The sequence below is a fragment of the Magnolia sinica genome, chromosome 7, assembly GCF_029962835.1.
Source record: "Magnolia sinica isolate HGM2019 chromosome 7, MsV1, whole genome shotgun sequence".
Lineage (NCBI taxonomy): Eukaryota > Viridiplantae > Streptophyta > Magnoliopsida > Magnoliales > Magnoliaceae > Magnolia > Magnolia sinica.
Window position 1 is genome coordinate 76,046,243 of NC_080579.1, and position 13,009 is coordinate 76,059,251.

The following is a 13,009-nucleotide window of genomic DNA, read 5'->3' on the forward strand; positions in this document are numbered from 1 at the left end:
GCAGCACATTTGGGATAAGAAGAGATCTCTCTGAAGCTTGTCTATGGTCAGAAGACTCAGAACCCTATTCCTCCCCACCAACATTGTATAAACCAACAACACCCACCGCATTCAATGCCACCTAGTCTGAATCCATTCTTCCCCAAATGGGTTTCATCACCCTATCCATCAATTGACGCTTAGTTTCTTCAAGCATAATAATCCGTGCTTTAGATCAATGACGTAGATCTTTGATCTGAGTCCTTTCATACCCCAAACTTCTCACGTTGCAGCAGAGGATCTTCATAAATCCCTTCTTCGCACTTTTAGAAGAAGCGTCTGCGTCGTAGTTGATCCCTTTCGACATCAGTTGAGTCTTCCCCAAAATCCCTGTTCGAGCCTTCTAAGTTCCTCTTTCTTCCACAAATTGGAATAGAGCTACATAATCCTCTTTACAATCATCGAATGTGATGTCGACCATCTTACGAACCTGATCAAGGTATCCCAAATCGAATACGTATCAGCCGTAACAGCTGATATGTATCGGTAACGGTGGGACCCGTTATGCGTTTCCGGGCCGTATTAGCGATATCCCATTTTTTCACCCGTAACGGCGTAATGGCCGTTACTGACCTGTAACGGCTAGCCCGTAACGGTCATATAACGGTAACTTTTTTTTTTGCCTTTTTTAGCTCTGTTTTTTTATTTTTTAAAAAAAACCATTTGCTTCCAAACTCTCACTCAATCCTTCTACCACTAATTTCAACCAATCTTGGCTTGGTATTTGAGATAAAAACACATTATATTACGGATTTTCTTGAATCAAAGCTCAATGGGCCATTTTTCAAAAATTTGTCAAAAATAGATTTTTATACTTTTTTTAATATATTTTGCTGTTTTAATCATGTCATATGATGTGTTAATCATAGTAAAACATGTTAATGTGCATTTTATAGATCTGGGGTGCCATTTTATTTTTTTATATATTTTTTCTATTTACGCATTAATTTTGGCCATTTTTTTTAAAATTCGAAAAATCAATTTTTAATGATTGTTTTGTTGTTTTAATCATGCCATATGATGTGTTAATCATAGTAGAACATGTTAATGTACATTTTACAGATTTGGGGTGCCATTTTATATTTTTTTATATTTTTTTCTATTTACGCATTAATTTTGGCCCTTTTTTTAAAAAAAATTCGAAAAATCAATTTTTAATGATTGTTTTGCTGTTTTAATCATGCTATATGATGTGTTAATCATAGTAGAACATGTTAATGTGCATTTTATAGATTTGGGATGCCATTTTTTTTTTTTTCTATTTATGCATTAATTTTGGCCCTTTTTTTTTAAATTCAAAAAATCTATTTTTAATGATTGTTTTGTTGTTTTAATCATGCCATATGATATGTTAATCATAGTAGAAATGTTAATGTGCATTTTACAGATTTGGGGTGCCATTTTATATTTTTTATTTATTTTTTCTATTTACGGATTAATTTTGGCCCTTTTTTTTAAAAAATTCGAAAAATCAATTTTTAGTGATTGTTTTGCTGTTTTAATCATGTCATATGATATGTTAATCATAGTAGAACATGTTAATGTGCATTTTACAGATTTGGGGTGCCATTTTATATTTTTTTAATATTTTTTTATATTTATGCATTAATTTTGGCCCTTTTTTAAAAAATTAGAAAAATCAATTTTTAATGATTGTTTTGTTATTTTAATCATGTCATATGATGTGTTAATCATAATAGAACATGTTAATGTGCATTTTACAGATTTGGGGTGCCATTTTATATTTTTTTCTATTTTCGAATTAATGACTTTATGTTTTTATTTGCTTATATTGAACAGGTTTTGGAGCTTCTTAGGGTTTAGTTAGAACATAAAATCATCTTTATTGACATAGATCATACACTCATACTCTAATATATATCTAATTATCTAGTATCTACCTAAACCTAAAGAAATGTCTGAGTCTGGCCAACAACAAGTGAGGATATTGGATGGCAACATTGTGAGAGGGTTGGTGGTACTAGGCACCAAATGAGGTGCAATTATTGTGATAGAATAGTGACTGGTGAAATTACCCGTCTCAAACAACATTTGGCACATCGAAAGGGTCAAGATGCGTCATGTACTAGAGTACCGATCGAGATAATGCATTTAATGCAAGCTAGTCTGGATGAGTCGAAGGTAAACGTGCTGCTGTACAAAAGAAGAAAGATGATGTTTTGGATGCAGCTCGACAGGAAGTGTTTGGTCCTGAATATATGGGCATTCGTGATGAAGATATTATTGATTCTAATGAAGAATCAGATCGGGAAGTATTTATAGATAGGAGAGAGAGCTTGCGTCTAGCTCGTGAAGAGGAAGAACGTCGCCGCATGTTTAGCACACATGGGTCAATGCGTGATACAGGGGGGGCAGTGGGAGTGGGAGTGCAACTGCTTCTGCAGGGGGGGTAGGTTTGGTGGGTTACGACGTGTATTTGAGAGCCGACGACAAACATATTCACGTGATGCCCCTATACGTTTAGATGAAGAAGTAAATGAACCTATGAGACCCTCTATTAATCCAATCCTGTTTAAGAAAGAATCAATTAAACAAAAGAAGATAAAACAAATGTGGAGTAGAACTTCCGTTGAGAAATTAGGTAAAGCAGAAGCAAAGTTATTTATACATGCCAACATACCTCTTAACGCAGCCAATTCTCCATATTGGCAGGTGGTAATTGATGAAGCAGCAGAAGCAGGTGATGGAATAAAAGCTCCTACGGCTAAGGAGATTAAGGGGAAATGGACAGATGCAGAGTATGCGGATGTGAAAGCATACGTGGCTACCTTCAAACCTGTATGGCAAGCAAGAGGATGCATAATCATGTGTGATAGCTGGACGGGCCTAACCAAACGCAGCATGATCAACTTCATGGTGTACTGCCACTTAGGAATATACCACAAGTCAATTGATGCCTTAGAAGTAACAAAAGATTCTAATTATATTACTAAACTAATGGATAAAGTTGTAGAAGATATTGGAGAGGAGAATGTAGTGCAGATTGTGACAGATAATGAAGCATCATATAAGCTTGCAGGACATATGTTGATGGATAAGAGAAAACATCTTTTTTTGTCACCATGTGTTGCCCATTGTATTGATCTCATATTGGAAGATATTGGGAAGAAGAAGAATGTTAAGGAAATAGTCGAAAGGACAAGAGAAGTGACAACGTTTATTTACAACCATAATCAAGTAGTCGCAATAATGAGAAAGTTCACGAAAGGACGAGAGTTGTTAAGGCCTACGGCGACTAGATTCGCAACAAACTTAATAGCATTAGAGAGTTTATTCCAGCATAGGGGAGAGTTGAGTGAGATGTTCGCTTCCCGAGAATGGCTCAACATAAAACATGGGAAGAAGACATCAGGGACAAGTTGTGAACAGCATACGGGACAACAAATATTGGAAGAGCGTCAAGTCAATCCTAAAGTGATGAAGCCACTAATGAGGGTACTCCGTCTTGTTGAAACCGACGAAGCACCTACCATGGGCTTCCTATACAATGCCATGCATAAGGCAAAGTTGACAATTCAACGTGATTGTAAAAGCTGAGAGTCTTATTGGAGGATGATTGACAAGAGATGGACAAAACAACTCTATTATGATCTTCATGCAGCAAGTTACTATCTAAATCCTAGGTATAAATATGCCCAATCATTTGTTGAGGATGATGAAGTTCGTGTCGGGCTAAAAAATGTGATAAAGAGATTAGAGCCTGACATAGATCTGCAAATAAAGGCGTTAAATGAATTAGATATATTTGGAAATCGCCTTAGTAACTTTGGAGATGTTCTTGCACAGCATGCAGTATCTAGGTTGCAACCGGCCGAATGGTGGATTAGTTTCGAAGAGAGTACGAAGGCTTTCCAAAAAATTGTAGTAAAAGTTTTAAGCTAGACAATATCTTCATCTAGCTGCGAAAGGAATTGGAGTTGTTTTGCGCTTATTCATTTAAAGAATAGGAATAGATTGCAGACTAGAACATTAGATAGACTTGTCTTCATGCACTAAAATATAAAACTAAGAATGCGACGACATCATAAGAGCATTACAGCTGTCGATGACGGAGACTACTGTCCAATAAACTTGGACAATATTTATGATGAGGGTGACCCGCTTTTACCTTGGTTGGAAATAAGAGAAAGGTAAATTGAAGAGGATAGTGAAGAATTGGAAATTGATGACCCAGAAATATGTAGAGCGCAACAAGAGAGTCGTGCAGATGTGTTGGACCCAATAAGAGGGGCAGCGTTTATGCCAAGTACGAGTACGGCTCAAGATCAACAAAAGAATACGAGCAGTGGTAGCATGACCGTGTCGGATGATGGTGACGATGACCCTCCTGCCCCTAGTGCTGGCACTTCCGATGTTGCTCAGCGCCCTATACAGTCATCTACAGATCGCGATGCTGATGAACATCGACGAGGTAGTACACGAGGTTGGACTTATGAGTGTACTGAGTCACGATACAGCTAACAGGAGGAGGGTACATCTAGTGGTGCACTGGGTCCGGGAGGTCCGGAACATCTGCAGGCTCATGGTCTTGGTTATTATGATAGATATTCTTATGGTCAATTGGATTATGATTATGATGGTTATACTGAGCCTGTTCCATCACATTTATGTTGGAGTAGCCCTCCCGATCAATATCCATATGATTATAGATATCCAGATCCAAATCTAAGTTATTCATCACAGCAGACACACTCTCAATCTCAAGATTCTCAACAACCCGAGTATGGGCACCAGTATGGCTATTCGACGGGCACTGGTGGATATCCTTACTCGGGCTCAAAGTCGTTGCTTAGTCAGCATCAATCATCCTTTGGTTTCGTTGATCTAGTATTTCCTTCTGGCACTGGATATTATGGATATGCAGCACCTACACCTATTGGACAGCCTCAGCCTGATGGTGACGATGATGATAATGTGGAGGTCAAGCAACCACAAAAAAAAACAGATTTTCATTTTGGTGGTGACTTGTGAGTATATATTTGTATTAAGGTAAGTATTTGCAGCAGACAGCTCACAACAGTATTATTGCAAGAAGCCATACACACACTTGACACTGCCGAACTTGTATTTAAAATAGCTCACCTGACAACCAATCAAGTAATCCTTAATCAAGTTGCAGGGAAGTATATATCAGACACTACTAATTTTATTTTATTTTAATATTCTTGACTTGAGGATGACAGGTCATAGACAGGAATCACAGTAACATGCACGGGTATGTTTGAGAAATTCCTCAAAAATAATTGCAAACACCTAATGTAAGATATTTTCATATTACATTCATTCTAATATATCTATCATTGATAGTAGATAGTTAGAAAATTAAATATATGAATTTTGTAGTCAAATTCAGGTTATCTGGTTCATAAATTCATCAGACGGTCCGATACAACTTCTCACCAAAGAGTGGACCGTTACACCACCATAAACATGTTCCAATTTATAAATGAATGCATCTTTGGAATGCTTAGAATATTCCGGATTTAATCTATATTTTTTTATATTTTTTTGGCAAAAAAAAAAAAATTGCGCCGTTACGGGCCGTTACGCCCCCGTATCCGTATCGGTTGCAGAGGGCACCGTTACACCAACCGATACCGATACGGGACACCTTGAACCTGATACATTGCTTCCCTTATCAACTTGGTGCCTCTGTACAAGGGAACATGCCCTCCTCCATCTTCGTCGAAGTGATCTTTAGTGCCATCCGAACAACTCTCCTTAATGATAGGGCCCACTTCAAGTCCTCTTGCTTCTTAGAGGGTAGAAATCGCTAGCACTTCCGGTAAAAAAAAAAAAATCATTCTCCATCTGATCTGCACTTTTTGAACTTGCCCACATTATCTGGTTTCGCCGAGAGGCCTATCTTCAAGCAACACCATTGCCAACATCTGCTCCACTAGGGTCTCCTTATCCATAGCTTCAATGACCTCTATCCGTCCCAAGCATGAATATATAAACTCCCTCACACCTCCATCCATTCCATCAACAAAGTGGATAGACCGAGAGTTGAATGACAACCTCAAGTTACAAGACATCTCCTCACACGTGAGAGGCGTCGATTGTGTGGCAATGCCCGTTAGCACTGCACGTTCAGGAGAATGTGTCACCGGAGCGCTTTCAACGCATGCCAACACTAGAAGTACCAGCATACTCTTTTAGTTGACAGATGTCAACCCAAACGTACACACAGTACCACAAGGATTAGCCTCGTCTCCAAGCCTATCATCTCTCTCTGAAGGAGGGGACCAAGGCAGTCCACTCACACTAGCTGCCTCTAAATCTTCAACCGAAGCTCCATTGAGGATCCCAAGCCTGCACGTTTTCTCCTCCGAACCTTGACCCAGCCTAGATGTGTGGCTGGCACGCAGTCCTCTCTCTTGTCTCCATCCCATCATTCTGACAACTTGATCAAGCCTGGAAATGTGGCCAACACACTGCCCTTTCTCGAAATATTTTTTGATTAAAAAGAAAGAAAGATCCAATAAGTAGGGACTCACCCCCTAAGACAGGCCCTAAGCATAACATCCATACAACAGAATGCCCAAGTACTCCCTACAACAAAATGCATGATCATATCAAACCCCACAAGCTCCTCAAGTAAGCCAATGAATCTGGTGTCTAAAGATACCCTAAGGGGCTGTTTGTTTTCTAATTCACTATGGTAAATATGTGGAAATAGGTATTAATAATTTCCCACCCAAATTCCAACACAATTCTCAAGGGAGAGTTGACGTTTTGCTTTTTGAACGCTAAAAGCGAGGTGGAATGTGAATTTCATGTGGGGCCCATTGTGTTGTTTATGGCTTATCCATGTTGTCCATCCATTCTGCTAGCTCATTTTAGGGCATGAGCCCATAAATGAGGCAGATCTAAAGCTCAAGTCGACCACATCACAGGAAACAGTGGAAATTGAAGGCCTACCGTTAAAAACTTTTTGAGGGCCCAAAAGTTTTGGATCAAACTGATATTTGTGTTTTGCCCTTATCAATGTCTGTGTGACCTTATGAACAAGTTAGATGACAATTAAATAGTCTTCTAGGCCCTAGGAAGAAAAAACATTTAAACGGTTGAAGCTTTACGACCACTGTTTCTTATGGTATAGGCCACGTGAGTTTTAGATTTGCTTCATTTTTGGGTTCATACCCTACAATGTTCTGGTAAAACAGATGAACAGAGTGGATATCTCGCATACATCATGGTGGGGCCCACAAATTCAAGTCAGTCCTTTTTGGACCAATTTTCGAGACAGAAATACTCTCAAAAATCAGACGTGCATAGGGAGTAATAATGACCCATTTACCATGCATTTCCAGTGAAAATAAAATATCAAACAGCACCTAACTTGATGCATAAAAACAAGGAAAGACAAAACTAAGTCACACAACCAACACTTGTAATGCACCAATAAACCCTTATTTATCAAATCCCTTCTAGTAACAAACAGTAGACATGTAGTTCAATGTATGATGGACCCAAAGGTAAAAGATATTTGTATTTTGATGAAAATGCACAGTAATTGCTGATTTGCCATTGGGCTGCTGGTTATCTCTTGCAGCGGGGATTAACACATATGATAGGAGATTTTTTTTTATGCTTGGATTTTTGCATGTCTTTGTCTTAATAGACAATCATAAATTCAGTCGTAAGAGTTCAGGTGTCTTGGTAGAAAATGCCTCCTTTCCAAATGTACCAATCTATGTCCACCATCCATTGCAAGTGAAAATGGTTGGCAGTTACCAATTTGAATTTAAAAAACACACAACCTTAGGGCCTGTTTGGATGCCTGTAACTTTTTTAAGTTGTAAGAAAGTTACATGTAACTTACTTACAGGTGTAAGTAAGTTACAGGTAATCCTGTTTGGATATAAGTTGTAACTTACTTACAGGTAACATACTTTTTGTGTTTGGATAACTTGTAACTTTATTATAGGTAATAAGTTGCATATTCACACTAAGTAGAGCTTGAAATAGGGAATCGTTGAAAAATCAGATTTACACGTAAAAAAGATTGGATAAAATTATTCCATCTTATCAAGCCCATGTAAATGAATAGTTTGGTTGATTCTTAGGCTAAACAAATCAACAGGTGGGCCATAAAAGTGAGCTCACGTTTTCAAAATGCTTGTAATATAGGGGGGGGAAAAAAAAAACTTGAGGTAAGATATCCAAGCAGAAATTTCCCACAGGAGTGACTCTTGTTGGCAAGGACAAGTTAAAGAGAAATCACAAGCATAGGAAGCTGCTTCCACCAAATTCTGCATTAGCAGTTAAAATCTCAAAGTGGGACATTATTAAAATGGACCAATATCAAGGGACTGTTTAAAACCAGATATCTTAACACTTCGATGTACCCTCCATTTCTCACCATTTGACAATAGAACTTGGGATTGTTTGAAAAATGGATATGTTAACAATGCAGTGGGCACTCAATTTCAGAACACCCGAGGATGTGAGGAATCTCAATGCAAATAGAAATTGGGAGTGTTTAAAAAACCATATGTTAAAACAGATTTGGGACCTACACGGGGACAAGTTGCACTAACCAACAAGCCCCACTTATACAAAATGAATAATGGAATGTGGGCCCCACTATGATGTATTTGTTTTATCCACACCATCTATCCATTATTCTAGATCATTTTAAGAAATCAACCCAAAAATAAGGTACATCAAAATCCCAGGTGGACCAAATCACTAGAAACAATGTTGATTGAATGCCCACCATTAAATACTTTTGGTAGGCCACTGATGTTTTGGATCAAACTGATATTTGTTTTGTTCCCTTCATCCAGGTCTTTCTGACCTAATCAACAGGTTGGATGTGAAACAAACATTACAGTGGCCCAAGGAGTTTTAACGGTGGACTTTCAATCATTACTATTTTGTGTGGTGTGGTCCATCTGAGATTTAGATATGCCTCATTTTTGGAATCAAGCCCTAAAACAATCCAAAATAATGAATGGACGGCATGGATAAAACAAATACAGGATGGTGGACCCCACAGACCATCGGACGTTACCCACGCCTCTAGCCAAACTGCCTCCGTCAACCCCGATGAAAAAAAAAAAAAGTAAAGAAAGAAAGGGGTTTTCTAACCCTGTTGAAGCTAGATTGGAGAGGGAGAAGGAGACTGGGAGAGGGAGATTGAGACTGAGAGAGGGAAACGGAGGCCTTCACTCCGTCTGAGAAGGTAGGTACGCTTCTTCAATGCAGGTGCGATTCTTCCCAACGATTTTCATTTCAAAAATTTCAACCGTTACCTGTAACTTAGTTACAGGTAACTTGAAAAACGACTCCAACGCCTATAAGATTTCCGGCTCTTTCTCCTGTAACTTAGTTACAGGTTGAGAGAAAGTCACCTGTGACTTTCCTCCCCCAAACGTCAACTGTAACAAAGTCACCTGTAACTTACTTACATTTTAGAAAAGTTACAGGCATCCAAACAGGCCCTTAACTGACTAATAGGAGAGAACTCCATGTTGGTATACAGTCCTATCAGCAGTCATGCACATGGGGCTGTCTTGGCCAATACCAACAGTGTTCACTGTTCACACTGTCTTTAAAATCCAAAAACTCCCCAAAACAAATACTTGACACCCAATCTTAGCTGCATAACGCTTCTAACTAGGTGCAGCTCCTGCTCCAAATTGCACTTTCAACTTGCACTCTCAATCTATACTTGCTAAAATATTCAAACTGACACTTCCGCGCTCCGGCTCCCAATTCCGTTGCTGCTTCAGTTCACCCTCTGTGTGCAGCCACACACCCACCCCACAATTCACATCCTTTGAAGATTTAAAATAAATAAATAATAATAATAATAACTATCAACAGACCTTTTCTCGCCATCCAATTTGTCGTCTTATAAATTCTACAGTCATCATTTCTGAAGAACACAATTTGCATATTTCTTGAGGAAGAGACTTGGGTGATACCCATTTTTTTATTTTTTCTAAATGGTAGTGAAGCATCAACCATACACATGTCATAAACGCGCATCAACCCTTACTGTACAAACCATGGGACCCATTGTCGGAGCATGATCAGACAAGCGCATGGATAGATCAATGGGGACCATCCAATTGGTGGCATCAAATGGAAGGAAAAATTCAAAATGGTAAGGGCCCCAAAATTTGAGTGAAATTAAATGACTAAGATCATCCTAACACTAACTTTTGGCCCACACCTCATCCACAGAGCAGCACACAATCTGGACGACCTAGATCTGGATTTCAGTACATGCATTGCATATGACAGGCCATCGCCATTTTTAAAATGGCGGCAAACTACCACTGCAGTGTAGGCTATTTGACAAGAGTTTTAACTTTCACCAACCCAAAATCCAGAGAGCCTCAATTCTACAAATTCCACTCTTCCAAGTCTTTCCTAGTTCAGATTTAGTTAACTCACTAAACTGATCAGTTCCTCAAGGAATTATAGGGCCATCGGGCCATCAGTTTGAACAAATGGGGCTCACGCTTCCCTAACACAGACCTTGATCTCTGGGGCCGCACCACAGATAAACCATGCCCCCAAAACCACCCAGATTACAAGACCCCAGACATCCGATCTTTTCCTTTTTCTTCCGATGAACATGGACCCTTGCTGCAATTTCTCGTTAACCATCCATTTCTAGACGGCCCGTATTCCATACAACCAGATCTACGATCTGGATCACCCACCATGGGCCCCACCTGTTCACACTGTCGGCCCCACAAGCTCACAAACCAAAAGAAAATCAAAAATCATGAAACTCGGTACCTTCGCATCTCCTCAGATGCACCGGCAACTGCGAAGAAGAAGAAGAAAAAGAAGGTGTCGCTTTGACTACTCCCCTCCTAAAAGCCGTCGATCCAGTGCACCACTCCATCGGATGGTGACGATTTGATCCGACGCCATTGAAGCAGATAGAAGCAGAGCAGAAGAGAGCCATAGACACAGCTACTGAGTTCTCGAACGGGTCAAGAAAAGAAAGAACGAAAGAGAGATGCGCATGGCGTTGAAAGACAGCATCTATAAAAAGAGACCGTACTGGAGAATTGAAAAGCCTTGAATCTGACAAGTCGAATGGGTCAGGGGTTCCCAGTCGAGTCGAATCGGTATCGCCTTCGAGAAAGAATCCAAAGAGTAGCGGAGAGTGCGAGACGAGGTGGTTGTCAGTTTGATGACTGTTCTTAGCGATAAGCCTCCGATGTTAGTTCAGTACATTTTCAAAATCGTGATGACTCATCTTCCTCACACGTGGCGACAATTAAAGAAATCCAGATGATACAAATTTTAAGTAATATCTTAGAATGGACCATATCTATAAAATGGTACTGGTCAAGCAATTTAAATCTTTCAATTAGTGGTTAATAAATGGATGGTTAAAAGTAAATCAGTGAGTGGTCTAAATTCGAAGGAAAATATCACATGGATAATTTCATTTTTATCAGATTTTTGTGCTTTTTTAATCCATCCATTGATAATTAGATATTCTGACAGTCTGGATTGTCATACAACTATACAATGTATGGATGATTTGAAGAGTCACCACCAATCTCTGTACGCTGATAAACTAAACCAACGTAGAGTCCAGCGCCAGGCATTCCGGAGGAGAAAAACTTTGATACTCTGAGAAACGACGATAGTTCATGCACACGCAATGAAACGTTTTTTTGACCTAACATAAATAAAACTGTCCAAATTGTTGGTCACGTCGTAGATGGGTTTTCAACCAAACATTTGTTGAAACTAATATAGAAATAATGATTTTCTATAAATTATAAAAAGCTGAAAATAATATGGAATCAGGACAGGCTGAAGCACATATGGAATGTTGTCCTTAAAACTTAATTTGTCCATACTCGAATAGATTGAGTATGCTAAAAGGTTACAGACAAATGACTTCTAGGATACGACGAGCCTGATGTGAATTTGCGTTTAGCAAACACGAAGACCCACTAATGGAACTCTTGTTACACAAATTGTCTGGCAGAAATGAAAAAAGGAAAAAATCTCAAAAAGAGAAGAAGAAAATTCATGTTAGAACACTGCACTGTTCAGATCTTCAGCTATTGGTTCAGATTAACCATATTAGACCACAACATTATTTTGTTCTTCAAGTAATGGTTCAGATGAACCTTACTGTTTTGTTGGATATCTGCCTATATGAGAGAATTCATATGTATTTGTTAGAGTGTGATTTTTGTGATGGATTGGAAACTCATCCAGGTCCAGTATATATAGGTTATGGTGGCTGACAGTTTTGGTCTAGAAAATTAATCCAAATTATCGTTTTCTAGCTGTTGTGAGAAACTAGCCGTTATTGGCAGTTTCTGAATGTTGTGCATGTGGTGTAATGGCTACTGCATGCAGCTGTTTCTGACCGTTGTGAGACGCGGGCTAGCCGTTTCTAACTGTTGGGATAGCCACATGCAGCAGTTTCTGCATGGTCAGCAATCAATTGCATGAGGAGTTACACCTCCCCGCAACAACTCTATTTCCAGCATCTATATAATCTAAGCCCGTTTGGCCGGGCGGATTGGAAGGGATTGGAAGTTAAATCCCAGGATTGGCCAGGCATGCCAAACAGACTGGGTGATCTTATCCCAGGATATAACAATCCCATGGATCTTAAGACAATCCACTGACAATACTATCATTACCTTTAAATCTCATTCAATCCACCCTAATCCGTTCAAATTTGCCTGGGATGTGTTTGGTTCGAGGGATTGGAAGGGATGGGAAGGTTTAATCCTGGGATTGGTCAGGTGTGCCAAATGTTGAGACTCAAATATTGCATAATTTTTCCCATTTACATCTTAGTTTTATGAACATGAATCAGCTTGATGTTCTATTTTACTCATGTATGTGTTGTAAGGTGAATTTAAGAGCTTGGATTGAAAAATGGCGCTAAAAAGCATGAATTTAATGCTCAAGAATCACCAAGGCAAGGGATGAATCT

The 13,009-nt window shown here is 39.1% G+C and overlaps 1 protein-coding gene across 1 annotated transcript in view; it reads right to left on the reverse strand.

The window, feature by feature from the left end:
* LOC131251463 (probable fructokinase-6, chloroplastic) overlaps positions 1-11,230 on the reverse strand; it is a 39,653-nt gene extending 28,423 nt beyond the window's left edge. Inside the window, exon 1 of the mRNA XM_058252176.1 lies at positions 10,825-11,230. Coding sequence (XP_058108159.1) covers positions 10,825-10,996 — 172 coding nt within the window. The 5' untranslated portion in view covers positions 10,997-11,230. The remainder of the gene's footprint in view (positions 1-10,824) is intronic.
* Positions 11,231-13,009: the final 1,779 nt, after the last annotated feature.